The 26,614-nt window shown below is 38.0% G+C and overlaps 1 protein-coding gene across 8 annotated transcripts in view; it reads left to right on the top strand.

Annotated features, from left to right (window-relative positions):
• MTUS2 (microtubule associated scaffold protein 2) overlaps positions 1-26,614 on the top strand; it is a 589,535-nt gene that overhangs the window by 249,758 nt on the left and 313,163 nt on the right. For 7 of the 8 annotated variants that reach the window (XM_038573372.1, XM_038573369.1, XM_038573370.1 and 4 more), the window contains one exon: positions 4,805-5,002. In XM_038573372.1, the coding sequence (XP_038429300.1) occupies positions 4,805-5,002 (198 nt within the window). The remainder of the gene's footprint in view (positions 1-4,804; positions 5,003-26,614) is intronic. The other variant, XM_038573373.1, reaches the window with a different exon arrangement.

Genomic DNA, 26,614 nt, shown 5'->3' with positions numbered 1-26,614 from the left:
TTTCCACTGAGTCTGATGTTAGCTATGGATTTTTTTTTCCATCCTCTTATCAGGTTGAGGATATTTTTCTATTATTCCTAGTTTGTTTAGTGTTTTATCATTAAATACCTTTGGAAGTTGTCAAGTGATTTTTCTGCATCTATTGAGATGATCATGTGGTTGTTCTTTGTTCTATTCATATGGCATCAGTCATTGATTTTTATGTTAAACCAATCTTTCATTCCTGGGGTAAATCTCACTTGTTTATAGTATATAATGCTTTTTATATGTTTCTGGTTTCTGTTTGCTGTATTTTGGTGAAAATTTTGTACTGTAAGAGTTTTCTTTTTTCATGATATTTTTGTCTGGTTTGGTTATCAAATGAACACCTCATAGCATGAGTTTGAAAATATTTCTGTGTCTCCCTCTCTCCTCCTTCCCTGGAATAATTTGTGAAGAACTGGCATAAATTCTTTAAATGCTTGATAGGATTCTTTGTTGAAGACATTTGAGTCTGGGCTTTTCTTTGTGGGAACTTTTTGGATGTCTAATTCAATTTCCTAGTTGTAAATATATTCAAATTTTCTATTTCTTTTTTTTTCTCTTTGTGTTTTTCTGGAATGTGTTCATTTCACTAGATTGTTCATAATATTCCTTTATAATTATTTTTATTTTTGCAAGATTAGTCATGATGTCCCTGTTGCATTCCTCACTTAACAAATTGAGTCTTCTCTCTTTTTTCTTGGTCAATGTAACAAAAGGTTTGTTGACTTTGTTGATCTTTCTAAAAACCAAATTTGATTTTGCTGACTCTCTCTTTTGCTTTTCCATTTTATTTATTATGATTCTAGTATTTATTATTTCCTTCCTTCTGCTTACATTTAGTTTGCTCTTCTTTCTTCAGTGTCATTAGATGGAAGATTACTTTATTGATGTAATATCTTTCTTCTTTTTTTAACGTGGGCATTGTAGAGTGCTTCAGAGATTTTCATTCTTATGGCCTACCTCTACCCTTGGGCAGATCTCTTAGTTATGACTCTAGTAGGGGGTGTGGTGGACAGTGATCTGTTCCTCGAGGAGTGACAATCCTGATTTACAGGTGGGTACTAGGCAGGGGCAGTAGCTTCTGTTTGTCTCCCTTTGCCTCTCCTGATATTGAACCGCTAGGGACACAGGGCAACAATGATTAGGGCCCCAGGATTTTTGGCTTGCTATGGTTAGAGTAGTTACTGCCTCTGCCCTCTTCCTTGGAGCTGCGTAAGAAGGGTTCCCTCAACTCTTGGCCTCTTGCTTGCATGTAATTCAGTCTCTGCAACGTGGACCTAGGAGGAGGGCATAGGGATGGGAAATGGTGGTGGCCTGCCTCTCCCAGTGAGAGATGGTAGTTCTTGACCAGGGGGAGAGAAATCCTGTTGCCTTGGTCATAACCACCCAGAGTAGAGCTTTTATCATGCTGAGATGGACAAGGTTGCAGAGTAGGAAAGGAATGAGTCAGGCTCAAGTGCCATCCAGTTTGACTATTCTTACAGAGATTTAGTATATTTTCATATATAAATGTTTCTTTATCCCCTATATGCCCTTAAAACAGTTTCTAGAAACTTTTAGTGATTATTGTGTTTTAAAAATAATTTTTGCTAATTATGGTTGTTTCACGGGAGAAAGTGTCCATGAAGCTCTTCGTGCGACCGTCACAGAAGATGTCTCTCTTATGTGTCTGCTCAGTTTTATTTAACATTGTTATCATTTGTTTAGGGAGGACTTCCTGTACACCTTGATATGCTATTTCCATCAATATACATACATATATATATATATATATATATATATATATATATATATATATTTAAAAATTTTATTTATTTATGCATGAGAGACATAGAGAGAGAGAGAGGCAGAGACACAGGCAGAGGGAGAAGCAGGCTCCATGCAGGGAGCCCCAACGCAGGACTCGATCCCAGTGTCTCCAGGATCTCACCCTGGGCTGAAGGTGGCGCTAAACCGCTGAGTCACCAGGGCTGCCCAAAATCTGTATTTTTGAATAGCCCAAGGACACTACGTACTTGAAAAAAAAATATTCTTCTGATATGTTGCACTTGAGAAGTCGTAGAGTGCACATTTTAATAATTAGATTCCTTTTATGAGAAATTAAGATTAAATTGAGGCACATTCAGTCAGAGCAGCTGAATGTAATGCTGAAGAGTACCTTTCCAAGGATGATATGGCATCTCCTGTTGATGTTTTTACCCCAAAGATATGTAAACTATTTGTGAGATATATCTCATAGAAAGAGACCATTGGATAATAACTTGATGTATAGATTAAATTTAGAAGAATTATGTACACAGAGAATTGGGGTAAGACTCCCACAAGTAGCCTACACACACACATACACACACACACACATACATACACACAATGTGTGAGTTTATTAAAAGGGAAAGCTGAAATAAGGGAAGGTGAAAGCGCAGAAGTCAGAGACTGACTTCATGTATACTTGGGGTCCTGTGTTATTGAGTTCCCTCTCCACGTGTTCCATGCTACCTTTCTGCCAATGACACCAGCAATCATTAAATATAGGTAAGGGTGGAATAGGATAATTTCCTCTTTGAACATTTTCAGTGCCTTTGTTGTCTTATGTAATGATTTAATAAATTTAGTTTTCATTTTTAAAGGAGTTTATTTGTTTGTTTGTTTAAGATAGAGCACACATACATGAGTTCCAAAGCAGGAGGAAGAGTAGAGGGAGAGGGAAAGAATCTTAAGCAGATTCTGTATTAAGTGTAGAGCCCAATATGAAGCTCGATACCACTACCCTGAGATCATGACATGAGCCAATATCAAGAATTGAATGCTCAACTGACTGAGCCACCCAGGAGCATCTAATTTTCATTCTTCAATAAATATTAAATGAATGTTTACTACATGTCAAGGTGTTCTTTAGGAATTCTGATCTTCTTGTCATTCTGAAATATGGGGTTTCTTTCTAGAAAAAAATGTATTCATATTCTTCTCACTTGTTTTTCTGTAATCTTAAGTCAGTTATTGATTAACTGGTTTGGGAAAGAAGTTATACATAACTGAAATTAGTATTAAAATGTGATGGATTTAGTGTATACTTATTGAAATAACATCTGATTTTTTAGCAACTTTCACTGTTTTACAGGCACTATCCAAAATTGAGTTGGTGTAGACTTATTTTGAAAATGTATCTGAAAAAAAAAAGAAAATGTATCTGATATATGGAGATACTTCCATTGTTCTGGGGATATTATCTAAAAGTAAGTGAAATGATAGAACAACATTTGAAGGCATTGGCCTGACATTTAATTGCTGATATAGAAGGGCCATTACTACTTATTAAACAGTGATCATTTCTCATCATATTTGAGCATTTTTTCCCAAGCATAAGGACAGAACTGAATTGGGAATATTACAGTCCAGATCCCTGTTCCCTCCTTCCTCTTCCCTCTGCCTCACTTGATTCCTCCTCCTCCTAGTCTTGACCCAGAAATCAAGAAACCATAGTTGTGCATATTCTACTTTCATCTGGATGTACAACTGGCTACAGCTTCACTCTTAGGGAGAACTCCTAGTAGAGAAAGAGGCACCATTGGATCAGTTTGGATCTATTCGTTCTTCACAGATTTCCAGACATAGATTTATTTCTGATGTAGATTCTTCATTGATTTCTAGGCATCAATTTTTTTTAAAAAATGAATGGCTTTTTTTTTTAGTTATTAGTCTACAACTTGTTTAATCTTTCAGTAGATAATAAAGAGTGAGGAACACTGCTGAAGGATCTGTATATATGCACTCACAGTAAATATAGCAGGTGAAAGTTGCTAAATGGCTTGACTAGGACAATTATACAGATTATTAAGAAACCTAGACCTTTTTCCTTTAAAGGAATATTAAAGAGCATTTGTGTGTGATAACATTATGTATTGAAAGACTTCTTAGGGTGTGGAGATTACCATGAATAGAGCCTGGTTCAGACAGCATAGTGTGATGTTTTATTATTTCAAAATTAGCTGGCTTTGCACATATCTGGGAACTAATTCTGAAGTTTGGTTTACTTTTGAATTTTAGTTCAACATAAAACCAAATCATGGAGAGAGGAGAAAAAAATCTTAGTGTTAATTGGAGCATCTATAAAGTTCTGTTACAAGCAGTAATACTTATATTAAATCTTTGAGGCCAGTTTTATCATCACCAGTCCTTTTATGAGACAAAACTGTAGTTCTAAAGTATTGGGTCAGGTGCCCAAGGTTATACAGCTAGTAAATAACAGAGACTGGATTTCAGCCTGGCCAGCTCCTCAGCTTGTCCTCACCTTTTTCCTACAACCAACAGAATGTTAGCAAAATGATTCCTTGTACATGCTTCCATGAATTATCACATATTGTTTATAATTGTTGATGAATATTTGCCACAAGGGCTCTTTGCCCATTATTGTATGTCAGATTTTAAGGATGTGTGTCAATTTCACAATTCTAGGGTAAGGTACAACGGTAAGTGTTCATTCCATCCAGCTTCCTAATCACTGCATACTTTTATTTATGGTCACATAATAATAGGACTAGTTGTCTGTTCTTGTGTCATCTGCCTGCTGCTTCTCCTCATACTTCAGTTCTCTGAAGCTCCCAGCCCACAACGAGGAGTCTTTCTTACAAAATTGTATTGTGAATGTGCTGAAGCACACCCTGCAAGATTAACTGTGGTCTGTTTATGATAGAGCTAGATTAATATTTATAGTCCATGTATTTCATATCTTGTTGTCAACCTTTTTTTTTTTTTTTTTTGGTTTGGTTTGGATTCATTATAGCAGATTTAAAGAAAGCCTCTGGTTCAAATGCTGCAAAATCCAATCTGCCAAAATCTGGACTTCGTCCTCCCGGATACTCACGCCTCCCAGCAGCCAAGCTGGCAGCCTTTGGCTTCGTGCGGAGCTCCAGTGTGTCCTCGGTCTCCAGCACCCAGTCTGTGGACAGCCCGCAGCCAGAGCAGAGCCGGCCGGCCAACCGTAAGTGGGCGGCGCCGGTGTGCTGTGCCCTTGCGGGGATTTGCCCCTTGGGCCACACTGGGTGGATCAGCATGTGGGTGTACTAATTTGATTTCTTTGTGTAGGAAAGATTTGATTTGACTACCCTCATCTACCATTGTTAAGACTTTAGAAAAGCATCTACTGAAGGAAAAAAAAAAAAAAAGCCTGTTTGGCCCTATCATTTTTTTCAGTTATGAGGAGTTTAAATGTTAGAAAAAAGACTTTTAAATCTAGAAAATGACTTATCCAGGGACTGAGACCAGGAGCCCTTTGCTCCATGGATTCTATGTAAGAAGTCAAAGAAAGATCCAAAACAGGTGTTGCATGAAACAAACTATGTATTAAATAGTGGTGGTGAGAATCCTTTTAAATTACCTGGGATTATCTGTAATGCCTTCATTTTGGTGGAGCACTTGGCTGGATTTCTAAAAGTCAACCAAATGATGCTAAAAATAGAAAAGGACAACTGAGCTTCTTTAACTCTGCCCAGAAAGGTCCCCATTAGCTGAATGGTGCTACTCTTAGCCTGGTTCCTGAGACTGATGTTGTAAGCTGTATTTCAAAGCATGAATTAATAGTCTCAGAGCAAGTCACAGCTGCTGTTCCCTAAAGAAGATCTGGAGGCTGCCCCATTCAGCTGAGCCTTTAATGACCAAAGCCCATCTCAGCCTGTCAACTTCAAAGTCATTGTTATTGGATCTGAAGCCCTGGTACCTCAGATCTTGGTTAGTTTAGCAAGAACTTGCCGGAGGGCCAGGAAAGTCTTAGAGGTTTTCCTGTGGCAGGCTCTTTGGGAGGGATTACAGTAGTTGAATCAGGCTGAAGTAGTGAGTGAGTGAAAGAGAGAGAGAACAAGATGGAGTGTCGAGGGTAGAGTTTGAAAATGAGATTGATTTATATTATTTTTTTCAATTTCCTTTCCCTGAGCGTGCTCTTTCTCGATCCTTTCTTGGGTTTGGAGAGATGAGGTGCCGCACATTTGTACCTTTATAGTCCTAGATTTTGCTCTACCTAGTTATTCCTAATAATAATACATTACATTTTCCTTTCTCTTGATGTATTTGTAAGCAGTTTCTGAGAGGTTTTTTGCTCACGTGGTTTCCTGAAAGTACTGCATCTCTGAGCTGCTTTTACACTGGGTTCATTTTAGGAATATCATTGTCATTACAGATTACATTGTGTCACAGTAGATGTCTCAAAATCTGAAATGTGTATATAATAAAGAACTATTTGCAAATGTGAAACTCAGATCTGTGTGTACATGTTGACAGTCTGAAGATTTTTAAATACAGGAGCAACTATTTGTCATCCTTTTTAGTAGTAAAATTCCCAGTGGCTTGTTTCTCTTTCAGAGGGAGCATGAGTGATTTAAAAAAAAAAAAAAAAATCTCATATGGGATGTATCTTTCTAAGGAAGATGTCAAAGCCTTGGTTTCTTAAAAAAAAAAAAATAATAATGTCAAGATGAATTGAGCTTTGTTCCCACAGCATCAACTTTTGCTAAAGGAGATCTGACAGTTGTGGACAGAATAATTCCAGGTGTATTTAGGGCATTTCTTCTTTACCTCTGCTTCAAAGGACACTAGACAGGGACACTCTGAGCACCCAAAAGAGCCATAACATGCCGGGGAAAATAAGTCTTAAGTTAAAGACTTCATAGTAAGGGTAATATGTATTCACACCAAAAAGAATAAGATACCTAGGAATAAACCTAACCAAAGTGGTAAAAGATCTGTACTCTAAAACTATACAACACTTATGAAAGAAATTGAAGAGGACACAAACAAATGAAAAAAGCATTCCATACTCATGTATTGGAAGAACAAATGTTAACATGTATATACTACCCAGAATAATTTACACATTTAATGCAATTCCTGTCAACATACCATCAACATTTTTCACAGAGCTAGAACAATAATCCTAAAATTTGTATGAAACCACAAAAGATCCCGAATAGCCAAAGCAATTCTTGAAAAAGAAAAGCAGGAATGCCTGCACGGGTCAGTCAGTTAAGCATTGGATTCTTGATTTCAGCTCAGGTCGTCATCTCAGGCTTGTGGGATCTCACGTTTAAATAAATCTTTAAAAAAGAAAAAGAAAAGCAAGGCTGGAGGCATTATGGTTCCAACTTCAATCTTTATTACAAAGCTGTAATCAAAACAGTGTGGTACTGGCACAAAAACAGACATATATAGATCAATGGAGCAGAATAGAAGACTCAAAAATGGACCCACATCTATGAGGTCAACTAATTTTTGACAAAGCAGGAAAGAATATCTAATAGTCTCTTCAATAAATGGTGTTGGGAAAACTGGACAGCCACATGCAGAAGAATGAAACCGGACCACTTTCTTACATCATACACAAAAATAAATTCAAAATGGATGAGAAAAACCTAAATGTAAGACAGGAATCCATCAAAATCCTAGAGGAGAACATAGACAACAACTTCTTTGATCTTGGCCATAGCAGCTTTTTACTAGACACATCTCCAGAGGCAAGGGAAACAAAAGCAAAAAATGAACTATTGGGATTTCATTAAGATAAAAAGCTTCTGCACAACAAAGGAAATAATCAACAAACTAAAAGGCAACTTACAGAATGGGAGAAATTATTTTCAAATGACATATCTGATAAAGGGTTAGTATCCAAAATCTATGAAGAACTTATCAAACTCAACACCCAAAAAACAAATAATCCTGTCAAGAAATGGGCAGAAGAAAGAATATATACTTTTCCAAAGAAAACATCTTGACGGCTAATAGACACATGAGAGGATGCTCAGCATCACTCATCATTAGGGAAACACAAATCAAAACCATGATGAGCTACTACTTTACACCTATCAGAATGGCTAAAATTAATAACACAAAAAACAACAGGGGTTGATGAAGATGCAGAGAAAGGAGAACCCTCTTACACTGTTGGTGGGAATGCAAACTGGTGCAGCTACTCTGGAGAACAGTATGGAGGTTCCTCAAAAATTTAAAAATAGAGCTACCTTGTGGTCCAGCAATTGCACTACTAGGTATCTACCCAAAGGATACAAAAACATACATTCGGAGGGGTACATGTACCCCAATGTTTATAGCAGCATTATCAAGAATAACTGAACTATGGAAATGTCCATCAACCAATGAATGTATAAAGAAGATGTGGTACACACACAGACACACACAGGAATATTACTCAGCCATCAAAAAGAATAAAGTTTTGCCATTCTCAAGGACATGGATATAGCTAGAGTGTATTATGCTAAGTGAAGTCAGTCAGAGAAAGACAAATACCATGGGATTATATTTATATGTGAATTTAAGAAACAGAATAGATGAACATATGAAGTCAGGGAGAGAGGGAAGCAAACCATAAGAGACTCTTAACTATAGAGAACAAACTGAGGGTTGACGGAGGGAGGTGGGTGGGAGATGGGCTAGATGGGGGATGGGCACTCATTGTGATGAACATTGGGTGTTGTGTGTAAGTGATGAGTCACAGTTTTACTCCAGAAACCAATATTGCACTGTATGTTAATTAATTCACATTTAAAGAAAAATTTGAGTAACTAAATAAATAAAAACTTGACAAGAAAAAAATAAAAGTAATATATGTTTAGAATTTTTTTCTATTTAAAAAAACCACAGTACTTAGAATTGTTTTGTAATTATCTGCTACCTAACTGTATGTAAAATATGTACTTCACCAATGAACCACAGAAAACCTCCTCACATATTTGAGTTGATATCTTAGTACCATTAACCATTCTGGTTATACTTGTTATTAGATTTAATGTCAAGAATAATTTTGTTTCTGTTCTTTAGTGGAGAGATGATGCTTTGATGATAAGGAGTAAGTAAAATATGCAGTTCTTGAAAGAGCTGAAAGTCCATAGATCAAACCCTAGGAGGAAAGCTTTGTTGGTTTAGCTCATCGAAACAGCTAGCATGATTATCAGCATTGGTTCCTTTTTCCTTCTTGGAACATTGATCTTTCTTCAAACGGTATGTTCAAATAGGATTCATTTTAGGAATACTACAGTAATTAGGAATTATAATGTGGCACAATAGATGTCTCAAAATGTGAGATATGACTATAATAAGGAACTGTTTAGAAGTGTGCAGCTCATATTTTTAGATACTCATGTGCCTATTAACAGTCTGAACAGTGTCCACAGTGAACAAAGCATGCTATATTTAGGGCACTTTTCAGAGATTCATTAGGAACTTGGTGTTTCCTGGGTGACTTTGGCTTACTTACAATTCTCTCCATGAAGTTTTCCTGGGTCCTCAGGGGCAGATAACAGTAAGCATGGAGAGGGGAGACCCCCAGCCCCCCCCCGGACATGGCTCTCACCTTTTGGATATAGAATCTGCCCTCTGCCCTGGGTGCAGGGAGGTAGTAGAGTGGTTGGGGAGTAGGAATGCAGCTGAGGAGGTGGACAGAGAGGTGACCTTGTATAAATAACCATGGCACAAGGATATATGTGCCCACAGCCTTAAAAACGATACAAAGCTGGAAAGATGTTCCTGGTTTGGGGTGGGGGGTTAATTTCTGATGCGGGTGATCAGGGAGTTTCTCAGTGGGGTTATATTTTGGGAAGCGGAGATGGGCTCTGGGAGATCGTTTGTAGGGGAGCTGTTGGTGCAGCCAGAAAACCTCCTGAATGTGAGGGGTTGCCATTTCTGGTACACCCTGCCAGTTCATCATTGTATCATCTGTCTTCTATACAGCTGGTGTGATTGAGCTCCCCAAGGTTTGTTCTCACAATGCATCTCTTCCAATTCTTTAAGCTTCCCCTTGCTCATCCTATCCATACTTTCATCTCTTAGCACTTTGGACGTACTACCACCTCCATAGCTGCAGCCCCTTCCTCTCTCTGGAACTACTCACCCGTTTCACATGCCAGACATCCCCAGCAGACTGACCCCAAGTTGCCTCAAACTGAACATTTACCCCAAATGAATCTTTTATTATCTTTTACAAACCAACACTTCCTCTCACAGTTGCTCTACCTGTGAATGATGTCTGTGATCTGGCTAGTGAGGTTGGAACTTTTAGGATCAACATTGCCTCTCACCTTCTTTTTGCCTCCCTTTCTAGTCAGTGATCAAATCTGGTCGGTTCTCACTCTCTCATGTACTCTTTCTTCTCATCTTAGTTTAAATCTGTAGTACCTCTCACCTAAACCATTCCTAAGTATTCCGTAATTCCTTTTTTTTTTAATTTTTTAAAAAGATTTTATGTGTTTACTCATGAGGGACACAGAGAGAGAGAGGCAGAGACACAGGCAGAGGGAAAAGCAGGCTCCATGTGAGGAACCTGATGCAGGACTTGATCCGAGGACCCTGGATCACAACCTGAGCCAAAGGTTGTTTCAACCATGGAGACACCCAGGTGCTCTAGTACTCTGGTCCGAGATAATTTTCCCTTTTACCCTGTTTTAATTGTTTCATGGTGCCCCTGTGCTTGCTTCAGTTCCTTACTGGATATTCCAGGGCATGGTTTTAGGGTTCCCTTCTCACCACTCCCACATCCCATCCCCTCATGTACATACACCCTCAACTGGCCAACCAGAATTGTTTGCTTTTCTCTCTGAGGGCTTTGTGCTTTCCTGCCTTTGTGTTCTTTGTGTTAACCGTTCATCTCTGTAACACTGTCCTCCTATTCCCAACCAAATTTCTCTGTACATCCTGCCATTTCCAGGTACAATTCAAATGCCACTTCCTCTAAAAAACTTCCTTCATCTGTGAACCCAAAGCAGTCTTTTTTTGGGGGTAACTCCAGTGTTCCTTGCTCACATCACTTTTGTGGATTATCATATACTGTCTGATTGTCCTGGTTTGTTTCTATGCTCTATTTCCCCTACGGATTGTAAGCTCTTCAAGGAGAAGTGCTATGTCTTTTAATAATTTTAATATCCCTCATGCTATCTAGCATGTCCTTTACAGTAATAGAGTTTCAAGAGAAATCCTTTCCCAATAGAAATTTTTTTTACAGTTTCTCTTATGTAAGAGTATGAAACAAGAGAGACCCCTGAGAATTTATCTCATGAATAAATAAATAAAATCTTTAAAAAATAAAAAGAATTGGCCTAAAGCGCTACCATTGAGGCTTTTCATGGCTTTTCAAAGTTGTCAAAATCAGACCCCTCAATTAGAGAGAAAAAGATACATTCATTAAATTCTGGAGTTTTATTTCTTATTTTATTTTTTAATAAGATTTTATTATTTATGAGAGACACAGAGAGAGAGGCAGAGACATAGGTAGAGGGATAAGCAGGCTTCTCGCAGGGAGCCTGATGTGGGACTCGATCCCTGGACCCAGGATCACACCCTGAGCTGAAGGCAGATGCTCAACCGCTGAGCCACCCAGGCGTCCCTATATCTTATTTTAATACTTAAATAAGTAGATGTTCTTTTAATTATCGAATAGGATTTGGGTTTGGGGGATAATAATCTGAAATGGAAAATAACTAGCCTTTTTGGAAGGTTAATCAATGAAAATAAGGGTTAATGTGAAAGCTTTTTGTAATGTTAACTTCAGCATTCATGCTCATGAATACCATAAAATACATTTACATAAATAATACATTTGATTTTCTGTATCTGAGATGAATTCTAAGTAAGTTCAGAGTTGCCAAGAAGTATTATTAATAACTCTTACCAAAACAGCTGTTAATCTATCTCATGTTCCTTTGGCAAAGAGGGTGTCATTTTTTATTCATGGAAAAAGGAACCCAAACGGACCTGAGAGGTCAGATTTCAGAGAAGCTCTTGCCTGTTTGAGATTAAGCCTTATTGACATTGTAAATTCCTTTTCAGAACACTCAGATAATGATCATGTCCACCCAGAGATGGGATTAGAATGTGAATGTCTTTTGTTTTATTTTAAAATTGACCATTTTTGGTTGAAAGTAAGATAAACTGAAATTTGAGGGATGAAATGGTAGGATTATGGTAGGAGGATATGGTAGTTGAATGGTCTCATTTTTTTTGGCTGTCTGTTTTCATGACCATCAGATTGTCCATTTCCCTTCCTTAATCCAGCCCTCTTTTAGCATCTGTTGTTGGGTAAGCGCAGAGCTCAGTGCTGCAGCTATTGTGACCAGAACACCAAGATCTCATTCTTGCAAAGTTAGGACCCAATGGGGAGAATAAATCCATGTAGGGAACTGTGAGTCAGGCTATGGCTGAAGATTGCATGGCATTTGGTGGGTGGGGAGGGGAAGGAGGTATGTGAAAGAGGGAGGGCAGCCTGGGTGGCTCAGCATTTTAGTGCCGCCTTCAGCCCAGGGCTTGATCCAAGAGACCCAGAATTGAGTCCCACGTTGGGCTCCTGCATGGAGCCTGCTTCTCCCTCTGCCTTTCTCTCTCTCTCTCTCTCTCTCTCTCTCTCTTTCTGTGTGTCTCTCATGAATAAATAAATAAAATCTTAAAAAAAAAAAAAAAAAAAAAAAAACAGGGAACACCTAACCCTCCTGAGTTGGGAGTGAGGAAAACCCCTCATGCCCTTTACATTCTCTCCTGGCTATCTCAGCACTACTGCACCATTTCTTCAGAGCTAATTATTCCACATTTTAAGTAACGGTGGTGTTCTTCTGGATTTGCTGTAAAATAATCTGGCACTGCCCCCTCAAAAAAAAAGATGAAAAAAGATAAGTAAATTTTTTATAATCCTTGAAGCTGGTTGATGGAGCTATGAGAGTTTATTATACTACTTACTTTACTTTTATTTGTATGTTTGGACATTTCCAGAAAAGAAAATTAAAATAAAATCTCATTTTCTCTCTGTACTGGCTTTCATTTCTTAAGAGACTATATGGCATAGTGGTGAAGGATATGGTTGTCTGGACGAAGGCTGCCTGGGTTTGCATCCTGCCTTTGCCATTTACTAGCTAGGTGACTTTGCGCAAGTTACTTAATCTCTCTGTGCCTCTGTTTTCTTATTGTAAAATAAGAATAAATAAATAAAAATAAGTGTAAAACACTACTGTGAGATTGGGAATATTTAATGGAATTAATGAATGCAGAGTGCTCAGAAAAGGGTCAGGCACAGTCATAATGACAATGGTTCAACCCCATTTCCATTCATTGGCCATGTGTATAAAGTTTATATGGAGAAGGATTTGAAAGCTGAGTAGGAAAAATGAGCATGATGGATTAACTGTATCTGGCATGGGGTAAGGAAAGTGGTAATGATAATATATGTCAGGGCAATGATGTCTATTTCCATTTCTAAATTTTTATAATTCCCTCTGTCATATATATTGAATACTTCTCTGAACATTAAGAGGAAATATCTCATTTATGCAACATGAAGGTGCAGTTTGAGAAGTTGATTGGTAGATTTTCATGGAGTTCTCTTTTGGGCTATAAACTTCAAACTGTTTGGAAATTTATAAAATACATGCAAGCAAAGCCATGTTTTGTTTTCTTTATCTAAAACAGTTTTGCCATGCCCTCAGCATGTTATCATTTTAGGAAATACATTCAGTTGGGTTCCCTTTAAATGAAACATATTTCTGTGCAAGGTGACTAATACATAGCACATTAATCGAAGCTGATGGCATTTAAAACTTCTGCTCAAAATAGAAACTGAGAGTTGGATCTGATTTTATTTCTGTCCCTTTCTAATGTCTGTAGGAAAAAGTGGGAACATTTGATTTTGTAGTGTGTAAAGAGTTTCATGCAGCTACAGCTTCTCATTTTGCTAGTCTAATTTCCATTGTACTAGGGTTTTACTTTGTCAAATATCTCAGTCCAATTTAGGTGGGTGGGGAAAAGAGAAGAGTGAGAACAAAAACCAAAATAAGCTTTTGAGTTTTCTCTAGAAATGAGGAAGTCAAACACATGTCACCGATGGATTTAAATATCTATTTCCCTGTAATCTGTAATTATGTAATTTAAAGTATTCTGTATAAGGAAGAAATGAAATCATTTTCACTGAATCTTGCTGTTAATTTTTCAGATTCTTCCCACACATTCAGTTTTTTTTCTTCTTTCTTTGCTTCCTTCACACTCATTTACACAGAAGGACTTGATTCTTCTGAGTACTATGTTGCATTGCCTGTAAGTGAAAATATTTTCTTCATTGCCTTCGTAACACCTAGTTTATCCACCTAGACTCATATATGTGGGCTACACTGTTAGAAATCACATTGTCCCTCAAAGGTTTATAAGTGCCAGAGTCTAGCATATTCTAGCTTATTCAAGATATTTAATGAAAAATAGATACTTTGAACTATGGAAAAGGGATCAAGATAAGAAATATGCCACACTTGCATGTATAATATGCATCAAAATCAGCACTTATGGTAATAGAATAATATGGGGGAAAGTCAGTTAACCTCACTGGACTCAGATTTTTATTATAAAGTTGGAAGAGATTCAATTAAATGAATTGACCACTTTTGGCTCTCAATAGCTAGGATCCTGTGACTTCATTCTGTTAAAACTATGGAATCATTTATGATTCTTTAGTGATGCATAATCAGAAGTGTATTTGAGAACAATTACTATGATAATTGTGAGCCAAGTCATTTGGACAAGGGAGCCTGGGGACGAGTGATCTTAGCACTGCCAAAATTAGAGATGCTTTCCTTCTGGCCAGACCTTACTTTTGCTATTTTTTCCCTGTCATATGAGATAGAAATTTCAGAACACTAACAAACAGAGAGCAGCTCAAAGGTCTTACTGCCCTGCTTTTTAACTATAAAATGGAGGGCTATAAGTTTCTTGGAAGTCCCCTTCTTGCCCTTGCACTCTGCCTAATGCTGCGCATCTTGGATTACGAGTCAGGGGCTACAGGAGATGGGAAGTGTGGGTGCAGATGTTTTCATACCTTTTATTGCTTTTAGCTTTCACAAAAACGGTAGGTCAGAGGTAACATTCCAGCACGATTCTAATACCACTAGGGACAGTGACAGAGAAGAAACAGTAAAAAGCAACTGAGCATAACTTTTGGACTGATACTGACTTCTTACAGGAACTTTTCCAACGGTACACACTTTTTTGTATTGCCATAACACGCACAGACTGTCTTCTGGGAAGGTTCATAAAGATCCTTGTAATATCTTCCTTAAGGCAGCAGACAGGGGTCACAGATTGATAATTCCTTCTGCCTTCAGTGAGAAAGAGAATAAATTTCATGATGTCAGTGGGTTCTCTGGCTTCCATAACAGGCAGCAGTTGGGAGGAGGGGGTTAGTGGGAGCCTGTGGTAGGAGACAGTGGTAGGGATGGAAAGAAAGGGCATAATGTAAGAGAGTCAGAACTGACAGGTCAAGAATACCTGTGAGGGAGGGGCGACTGGAAGGATGAGGATGAGGGTATTCCTTGCAGAATTGTGAGCTCAAGAGCAGGGTCTGAGGGACTGTCCTCATGTCAGAGTCCCAGAAAAGCATTCATATAAATCCATCCAGCAGATTTACAGACATATTGCACTGACATTGAGGGGAGCAGCTGTGGAAAATAAGTGATATTGGGAGCCATGACTGGCCTCACTGGGGAGGGCAAGTAGCCCAAGATGGGAAGGGGGTTGCGACATGTGCAGAGTGTGCCTGTCTAGATCAGGAGCAGGGAATATAACCAGAGAAGACATGGTCAGCGAGGAAGGAGGAGCATCAGGAAAGCCCAGGGAGGAGAGACATTCATGGAAAGGAGATGGTCAGTCAATGCAGTCTGCACTACAGAGGAGTGGAGAGGACTGGGAACAAATTAGTGATTAGAAGGTCACTGGGAGCCTTGATGTTAGTTTGAACAAGATGTATGGAGGCAGGAATCAGGTTATAAGTGGGTAAGGCAGGTGAAGATGGAGAAAACAAATGAATGTGAGGATGTTTGGTAGAATAAAAAGACTCAGCAGAGAAAGTTGTTTTGTGTTTAGTTTTGCCCGCCTCTCCCCTTTTTAAAGCACAGATAAGAATGTTTATGATCCAAGAGGAAGGTTCCAGGGATGAAGAAGCCATTAAAGATAAAAGCAAGTGAGGATGATAGATGGAGCAATTCCTGGAGCAAGCAGGAGGGAATGCCATCAAATATAAGTTCAGAAGGGTAGCCATGAAGACAGACAGAAAGGGGTGAAAGGATGAGTGTAGAGAAATACTGGATAGGAGGAAGGAGATTCAGGGAGTTCACATCAGGTGGCTACATTTGTCCCAGGCAATTACAAAGTAGGGTTTTTGCAAAGATCAAACATGATGGAATTGGGATTTCATAAAGTAGAAAGGCATAGAGTGGTTACCTGGAGCCATACAGTATGAGTCAATAAGAAGTGAGGGGAGAATTGCAGGGCTGTGTAAAGGCCAATTGGAGACTGGAGAACACGATTTATCCTGGAAACAATCTACCAGACTTTAGGCCTGTCTCCAGTGATGTGGTGGATTACACTTATCTCCGGTGGGTTGTCCCTAGTATACTATAAGTTAGAGCAAACCAGATTCCAGAGAGAATATATGATGTTTCTCAGGAGCTTTGAGCCATAAACTGCTATTTAAATACAACTCCTTGGAAACGTAGGTGCCTCCAGCCCTTTCTCCCCTTTCCCATTTAGTCTTGCTGCACCAACCCCTAAGAGACTCTATGGAGGACAATGGAAATCACTGGCCTTATTGCAAATATGTCCAGTTGGCTTAAGAACTGGAGACAAAATTCACTACTGTGGTCAAAAGGGTAAAGTCATCTTCTAAAATTAAAAATCCTAATGATTATTGCCAAAAAAGGCATTTTCTTAGTTGCACATTTGTAATAGGGTCCTCCTATGTCTCTAGAACATTGTAGATCTTTCTATGATGATGAAATGCTCAGTATCTGTGTTCCTGGTACAGTAGCTGCTTGTAATATGGGATACTGAACCATTGAAATACAGCTAGTGTAACTGAGGAACTGACTTCTAAATTTTCTTTAATTTTAATGACTTTAAATAGCCACATGGTTAGTGGCTGTCCTATTGGACAGCACAATTCTAGATTATATTATCACTTTGGATTTTATAAAAGATATAATAACATTTCTGATCATAGCATCTTTAAAATTCGTAATGACTAATGAAGATCTCCTACTTAATCCCTTTAGTCTTATATAGAAGTTAGGGCTGAGGAGACTCTTCTAGAACCATAAATGCTGCCTGTACCCATGACTGGTTGTTTGGAGATGTATGTTCGTACCACTGATTGTAAGATGGGTCATAGAAGATGGAATAAATAATCCATAGTGATGAGGATCAGAGTCATTATCTTAATGTACAAAATAGAGTATGTATAATCTAACATTTTGTTTAAAATACTTTCATGGAATATAAATGGATTAATCTAATCCCACTGTATCTAGAAAGAGTTAGACAGTATCCAAACTAGAAGGAGAAAGGGGATGGGGAAGATAAACATATGAAGTCAAAGGGAAGTGGAAGAGGAGGGTAAGGAGGGAAGATGAGGGGAATGAGGCACAGATAGTAATGTATCTGTGGTGGGGATTCAGGACTGTCAGGGCTCCATCAGCCTTTTTCTGGCCTTCTTGAAGACTTCCTGTTCAATTGCTTTCCTGCCCTGCCTCCTCACAAGGTGGAGACACAGTGAGAGCTTTAAAAAAAAAAAAAAAAAAAAAAAGCCCAAGGGTCGGGCGGCTTTTTGGATCTCTTGAGACGCAGACATTTGTATTTTCAAGTAAGGTTGATGCTGGGCTAGTGATGAAATACTGTTCAGCTGGTCAGAAAAAAATTCTTAAGTGGGTGCTTATAGATAAAGAGAGAACTTCATTTCTGTGAAATGCAGATCTCACCCTGTGGAATTTCCTATGCAGATAATAGAACAATTATATCATTTTAGGCACCTTGCATTGTATATTCTTGAACGAGAGCAGCCTGAATTGAAAATAAGACAAAATACAAGAGAAACATACAGTATAAATGAAGTATAGATTCTTATCTGCTAGCAAGTACCACCAGCTTAAATGAATATTGTAGATATTATTAAGAGTGTCTAGATCCCATTAAGGCTATTACTGATGTTATTATGTGTCTATTCAACCAATAGGTATCAAAATTTCTATCTGGTGACTGTGATAACTTTTAGGTGCTAAACTGACATATTTTGTTGAATGTTCTTACACAGTTGAATGTATGTAGGTTTTATGTGAGACAGTTCTGGTTCCTTTGGTGATTTCAGTAGAATAAATTTCCCAACGGGAATTTGAATGTCCTTGTGCAATGTATGCACTTGTGAATTTGACATTGGTATTGAACGTTTCTTTCTGACTGTGTTATGTAAGGATGATTTTGACCAGGCTGCATGCCTACCAGCCACATGCTTCAGGGTAACCAATAACCAGAGTCATAAGACCAAGTATTGTTCTTTATTTTCCTTTAAATTTAGTCAGTCGTGTAAAAAATCACACACACACACACACACACACACACACACACACAAAAGGAAAACTGGTTGAAATGTTGGAAAGATTGTTTACACTGAAAATAATGTATCTTTGGTAACTTTTTATCTTTTATAATTATATATGAACATTTATTTAATTGTGGTTTTCTTGTCCCCTTTAACTAGCAGGATAGTGACATGTACAGAGACCTGAACAGGTAGCTGGGGTTACGGCACCCTAGTCTCAGCTCTCTTACTAAATAACTGTGTGGTCTAATGCAAGCCACTTAACTGGTTTGGGCCTCACAGCAGTAAAATGAGGCATTTGTGCTTGGTGATATTCAACACTCGCTCAAATGACTCTAAAATAAAAGTCTCATAATGTTAAGCTGAACAACAGGGTGTGTATCTATTCTGTGGAACGGTTGTGGGGCTGTAACAGAATAGAGCATAAACCAGATCAAGCAGGCATTATAGGATTGTTACGGAGTCATTGCTGTCTTAATGTATAGGTATCTATGAATAATGTGTTATTTTGAACTGTATACCAAGGCATATATAAATGTGGGACAGACTCCCATAAGTCTGGCTATACACCTGGCTGGCTGACGCCCAGCATCTCTGCTGTGCTAAGGCTGTGTGGGGTTCGGTTCAGATATTCACTTTTTTAAGTAATTCAGAACTTTGTGAAGACAACAGGGATATGTTGTCATAGAATAATTAAACACATAAGATAGGATTAGATGAATTTACTATGTATTCTTTTTATCCTAAATATATACAATAAATTATATGTGGTTAGTTTTGATATAAAAGTCTAGTTCTTCCTCCCTAAGGAACTGGTGAGAACCCTTTCCCAGTATAGCTAAGACATAGCAATTTTGTTCCTCTATCAAGGCCCTTAGTGTATTGTTTATTTATGTACCTATTTAAAGTTGACTCAGAGCAAAGTATTTTGCCACAGTATTGCTAAGAAGTGTTACTTCTTCAATAAGTTCTGAAAAACTCACTCTTCTTTTCTACACAAAAGCATTTCTTTACTGTGTCCATGATGTTTTCTCTAATTTGAGTGCTTTTTCTCTTTCTGTGTATTGGAGTTTCTGTGGGCAAAGAATGAAATAGTTTATAATCTTTTGTTTATATAGCTTCTTAATATATGTCTGAGGTAAAGATGGATGGATTTCTCTGACAGACACGTGGATATTATGGCCACAGCATGTTTCATCTCCCTGCTGCCACTCAAAGGGACTTCCAGTTAAGCATGCTCTTCCTTGGCCTGAACAAGCACAGGGCCCCATCACTCTTACCACCTGTGTGTGGTAATGGAGGGCTACAAGCAACTGCAAGAGCAGGAAGGTTGCCCTGCTTGCATCTGTGGGTAACTGCCCTGGTGGTGTGCTGAAGAGACAGGGAGCTAAGTACTAGCAGATGCTGCCTCTCCCCTAATACACATTCCTCAGTTTTTAGAATTAGCTATAAAAAATGTGATAGCAGTAATACAGGGATCCTCACTCGTATTCTTGTATGTGTATGTGTGTCTGTGTGTTTACAAACGGACATACACATGTATGCATACACCCTCTCTACGGGTTTGCTGGAAGACCCAGTAAAGTCTCCTCACCCCTACCTCTTGCCCTTGCCACATGTGTGACAGGAAAGCGACTACCCCAGCATCTCCTACCATGGCCACTCTGACAGAAATCTGAGGCTTGAATCCCTTTCCCAGTACTCTTTATTGGAAACTCTGCACCAGGGAGTTGACACCACAGACAGCCTCAGCTGTCAACTGCCAACACCTATTTACTTTGACGCCTTTGATTAGAAAATGAAAAATGCTAACACATCTTGGGTACTGTCAGCCCCAAGGTGGGCCTCTAAAGTTGGTGCTGACATAGGAGACTTCTGTTGCCACCAGTAAGGTTGCCACCAGTAAGGCAAATGAGCCTGGATGGAGCCTGTCAAAATGGTTTCACTGATAGATATGCTAATTAAGCCAGAGGTTAAGGAGCAGTGTTTCAAGCAGCTGCTATTAGTTTGTGTCTATCAGTGGCTCTGAAAGTACATGAGAAGTAATCCCGGTCTTTCCATTTTTTATTACAGTTGAGGAAAGATGTGCTCACTGGCTAGAGACTGGTTACTTTGCAGGGAATATATGTTCCTTTTGGAAAGTTTTTTATATCGCTTGGGTACCTTTGTGCACAGCATTGGCTCCCTTCTCCACATGTCCTTTGCAATCTGTTCCTTGTTTACCATCACAGAAGCCCAGAATGTCCACACTAGCACCTTAGGTATCATCCAGGTGATCATGATCACTCCTTAAAGGGAGAGGTTGATGTTGGGGGCGGTGTGGGGAGAGATGACTTTTATCACCATCCCAGGGTAGTTTAGTCATGTTCCCAGGGCTGGAACTTAACTCTGATGTCCTCATCCTATGATGCATACTAGGGCAGAAGGCACTAAATGTTGCTCTGGGGTCTTCTGGAGAAAGCTACACTTGGTCCAGGTGAAGCTCGAGTCTAAGGATCAGGAGAGTCTATCATTGAGGTCCTACAATAGGAACTGGCAGTGACTAGAATCTACATTGTCTATGATGCTCCCTTTGCCAAATATCAACAGGAAGCTGAGTGCAGCTGCCTCCAGTGCATGGTAACCCATTGGAAGTATGTACTTACTAGTTGAGGTTCCCTGTGAGCAACTTCCAGAGGCCAGTGGGGGAATGGGTGTGTGAGTGGGTGTGTGCTGAACACAGAAATTGGGGGGACTCTGTGCTTCTCAAAGACTTCCAGGGAAGAAGCAAGGTGGAATGAAAGGTGACTAGTTTAGGAGAACAGATCTAGGTTTGGACCTAGGCTGTCCCCTTGGACAAACCACATGATCCCTGTGGATGCCCAGTGTCCTGCCTGTAAAGTGAGAGGTGGGACCATGGTTCCTGAGATGCCTTATGGGTTCTGACCCAGAACAGAAGGTTCTTCATGAGTTTGTTCCTTTGCACATTTTCATTCAGGAACCAGAAGGGAAGACCTTAATGTTTCCCATGCTTTTTCCTTTCCACATTTGGAGTCCTCCACACAACTTGTATTGTCTCTATACAGTACTTTCAGTAAAAATTAATAATTGCAGAAATATATCCCTAAAACAGTAATGTTGCACTTTCCCTTGTAAGAAAATCTTGAGTTCTCTTGGTAATATTGCTAAGAGGATAAAGTCCTGAGTCTCAGTACATGAATATATTGTAGGCTAGGTTAATGGAAGAAAAAACAGCTCAAAAACTAACTTTAAAAAATCTTATATTCCCTGTATGAGTGAAACCATATGATGATTACACAGTGATAAAGATTATAAGGGAAAGGAGGGAAAATGAGTGGGAAAAATTAGAGAGGGAGACAAACCATGAGAGACTCCTAACCCTGGGAAATGAACAAAGGGTTGTGAAGGGGAGGTGGGGCGGGGATGGAGTAACCGGGTGATGGGCACTGAGGAGGGCACTTGATGGATAAGCACTGGGTGTTATACTATATGTTGGCAAATTGAACTTCAATGAAAACAAAAACAAAATCCAAATAGTGGTAAGATTATATAGTTTTCTTTCTTGCTGTATCTTATATATATTTCATATAAAAAAAGGTGCAGGGGATAAATAGTATATACTAGAATGTAATTAGAGATCTAATGTTACAAGTTTTGAATTCCATAAACATATATGATAAAATATTTTCATCTATTCTTTTATGTGGTATTTTAAAAATACATCTTTTGAGATTATAACTTTAATACTTTATTAATTTTTATTAACTTACATATTGGACACATAGAAATTATATTGTGATCTTGTGAATATAAAAAGTTGAGTAAAATCTGTAGGAAAATCAGGAACAGAAAGAAATTTCCTTATTTCTGATTTAGTGTTCTCTGCTCTAGAGCCATACTTACTTGTGACTAATGATAGACCAGTGTCTGGTATTGTAAAGTACCCTCAGGCTTGCCACTGTGGTGTGTTGTCTAGTTTTTAAGCATATGGTTGTATAAAATTTATTCAAAAAATCTATAGTTACAGCTCCAAGAGATGAAACAAGTTCATAAAGATAGCAATTAGCAAATGTCAGAAGAGGATTAGATCATTCCTTTGAAGGTTAAGAATGAGGCAAAGAAATCTACCATTACCACTGTTAGTTTCTATTGTTTTAAAAATTTTGGTCAAAGCCAATTAGTCAAAGAAAAGGCACATGTTGTAAATACCACAAAGGAGGAAACAGTCATTTTGATGATAATAATCCTGTTCATGGAAAATCAAAGGAATTGAAAAATTTTCAGAACTAATTAGTAAAGAGGCCAGTTATAGCATTCATAGTTAAAAAATAGTAATAGCATTCCTCTGTAACTACCAAAAGTATAAGGTGGCAAAAAAGAGCCATGAATTATGGTAACAAAGAGACAAACATCCAAAAAGTAAGCTGAGCAATTGGCGGGACATGTGAAGGAAACTGTACGAGTGTGCTGAGGGGAGAAAAGAAAATTTGAATTGATGGAGGCACATGTCTTGTTCCTGGATGGGAAAACTTAATACTGTCAGGATGTTGTGGGACATTTTCACTTCTGTTAACCTAAAGGATGTATTAACCATAGTGGCTACCGTAATTCCCAGTAGAACTGAACAGTAGCATTCTAATATTCATCTCTAAGAAAAACTGTACCAACAGTACAAGACAATATTTTAAAATAAAAAGTAACAAAAAAGTGTCTCTCATGAATAAATAAATTTTAAAAAATGAAAAATAATGAAGATACACTTGCCTTTCCAGTTTAAAGTGTTTTGAAAGTGGGGCATGGCTCAGGTCATGATCTCAGGGTCATGAGATTGAGCCTGCATTGAACTCTGTGCTCAGCCAGGGAGTCTGCTTGAGATTCTGTCCTTTCCCTCTGCCCCTCCCCTCCTCATGCTCTCATTCTCTCTCTCTCTCAAACAAATAAATAAATAAGACTTTTAAATGTTTTGAAAGATTTGAAATTATTAAAATATAAATAGACATCTCAGTAGAATGGAATAGCAATCTAGAAATAAGCCCAGGTCAGTCATTCAGTTAGTAAGTCTCTTCAGTTATATGAGGAGTAGATATACAGTATCTATACCAGTTTTATATGTTATATATTTAGTATGGAAAAGGCAGATTCTTAAATAAGTGAAATTGGGAAAAGAAGTTAGATCTCTATACCTATCATATAACAATAAATAACATCAAGATGAATTCATAAAAAAGTGAAACCAATAGCCAACAAACTTACAGTAACTTTTTAACCATCACTGTTGATAATAATAAAGGAAGTTAAACACAATACCATTTTCCTGTTATTAGACTGACGATGATTGAAAAGAATGACAAGAGTGGGAAACTGGGTGTCTTATACACTGATGTTGAATTCACAAGTTGGTATAATATTAAGGAGGATACTTTTTAAATATTTAATATAGTTAGTATCATGAATACCTTTTTTCAGGCAATTATACTTAAGGTATTATCTTAAGAAGTAATCCAACAGATATATCTAAAGTAATACACACTCTTTCTTGTTATGGCAGCAAAATATTATATAACAACTAAGAGAATATTTGGTTAAACAAAACATATGTATTCATATAGTTGAATACCATGAAAAATTTAAAAGTGGTGTTGTAGATACAGATTTATTTATAAATATCCAAAACTATTTAAGTGGAAAAAAATCAAATAAGTATGTATGCATGAACCTATTTGTTTTTATAAAACAAAGACAAGTATACAGCAGGATGATGATAATTAACAATACTGTGTTGTATATTAGCAAGGTGCTAAAAGAGTAAATCTTAAAAGCTCTCATCATAAGGAAAAAAAACTGTAATTACGTGAGGCAATGGATGTTAACTAGACTTATTGTGGTGATAATTTCATGATACATACATTTATAAAATTGGAATTTATACACCAAAAACAATGTTATATGTCAATTATATCTCAATAAAAAATTTAAATGCCTAAATTCATTTCAACTTTAATATTTTTTAATAATAATAAATTTATTTTTTATTGGTGTTCAATTTGCCAACATACAGAATAACACCCAGTGCTCATCCCGTCAAGTGCCCCCCTCAGTGCCCGTCACCCAGTCACCCCCACCCCCTGCCCCCCTCTTCCACCACCCCTAGTTCGTCAACTTTAATATTAATAGTTAGGATTATTGGAGATTTTTAAAAAATGTTTGTTCACTTATATTTTCTAAACATGGGGTGTGAAATGAGAAGAAAAGAAAAAAGAGAAGAAAAAGGAGAGAAATATACCACTTCCTTAGAAGAAGGACAAAAAGAAAGCCCCTCCCCCCAAATGGTTAGTTGACCCGTTATTACCAGGGACCTGAGAAGGAATTTATTTCAGTATGAAGTGAGGGGGTGTTTATCACCTAAAGATGGCCAGATGCCCCAGGGCTGTGATGTGCATTATAATTCCCTCTGTGATTGAATTCAGGAACTTCTGGCAGCAGAGATCAAAGTGGGGAAGAAGGAGTCCCTACCACATTCTGACAAAAATTAAAAGATGAAAGAAGGCTGTGTAAAATAATATAGTAAGAAAAAAGCAGAACCTGTGTATGTTCAGACAAGACTTTGATAAAAGCCTCTTTTACAAGTTATGTCATCCTATGGAATAGACAGTGCATGCAACAAAATGTAAGAGTATTTGAGATTCTCCCAACTTTCTCTATATCTCAAGGGAATGTTATTTCAGTGATGATAAAATTCGCCATAATTCCTTACTACTTTTCAAGAGGTAACAATATAGATATTTTATGAGACATCTATAAGAAATTGCTCTCACTTATCCCTAAGAAAGCTACAGGTTTCGTAGATATAGGCTTGACAGATTTTGTCAGGCATGGATCCCTGAAAATGTCTTTGGTTGCTCTCATATTAAAAAAAAATCTCTGGAAATATTAAGAGATATTAAATACTGCTTTTATCTAGTTCTGGGTGCTTGTGCAACAAGGCAGAAATCTATGTAGAAGTTATAGGTCTGGGTATTAAAGAGAGCATATTTATGTTGCATTTTTAAAAGACGTGCACATAAAATTTTATGTAAGGAATTATATATATTGATTTTGTATAAGCATTTCATATAGATAAATATGGGAAATTTTATAAAGAACTATAGTAATAATCTTAAGTTCTGTTCAAGGCATAGTTCATGCTAATGCAGCAGTGTGGAGGAACACAGAACTTCCATTGAGAAGACCTCTGCAAACCTGCTCTAAACTTCATTCCTCAGTGTGTTATGGGAATGAGAGTATGAACTAGGAGCTCTTTGGAGGCTAAAAGATATAAAATGTAGTGCAAATACAACTAAAGTATACAACCATGGTCTGAGCAAAAATTGCACTTCGTTTGATGCCGCAAATTGCCCCTGGATGAGTCCTTGCCCCTGAGTGTAGGGCAACTATCTAGGTAAGCAGAATTTTTGGAGGCAGAAGGCTCTGAGCTGCCCTGGATCTTAGAGAACGGTGGGCTTTGGGTGGATGGAATGTGTAGGGGGGTTAATGAGGAAGGCTATCTAGGTTGGCTCTCACCATTTTGAGTTGTCACTACCTACAGCTACCTTTCCTCTCACACTTGCTGATCACTAAACTGAGACTATGTTTTCCTACTATTTAGTGCAAGACACATTTCTTTTCTCGCCTATATTTGTAGCTACTTTGGAATGATCTAGGTTGCTTTTATTTCCCTTCTCAGCGACATCTGCTAAACGAAACAAGGTATTTGTTTCGTTTAGCAGATAGCAGTATAAAAACAAGGTATGTTTTTATAATGTCTAGAATCAACTTCATGTATTTCCACATGTATTAATCTCCGTGTCTAACTGAAGAAGGGAGATAGGTAGGTTAGTAAAGAATTGGGCCCCAAACACAGCTCTTTAATTACCTCTTAGAGGTGCTTATAGGAGTTGTAACTGCCACCTGCCTAACTTCAGAAACAGAAAAGAACTTAAATGATGACAATTTGTTTAGTTCACATCCCCATTCATATCACTGTTTCTTTTCTTTGGTCCCTTTAAGCTCTGAGAGATTGATCACACATGGCTTTTGTGGCCAATACTTGTCTTCCAGCTAGACTGTCAGTTTTTCATTCTCTGGATCGGCAGTGTCTCCAGTAGTCACTCCATCCCTGTTCTATTCTGGGTGCTAAGTAAATGGTTAAAAATTGGAAGTAGT

The sequence above is a fragment of the Canis lupus genome, chromosome 25 (assembly GCF_011100685.1).
Source record: "Canis lupus familiaris isolate Mischka breed German Shepherd chromosome 25, alternate assembly UU_Cfam_GSD_1.0, whole genome shotgun sequence".
Classification (NCBI taxonomy): Eukaryota; Metazoa; Chordata; class Mammalia; order Carnivora; family Canidae; genus Canis; species Canis lupus.
Note: the sequence above shows the minus strand (reverse complement) of the source record. Positions and strands in the feature narration are given on the sequence as shown.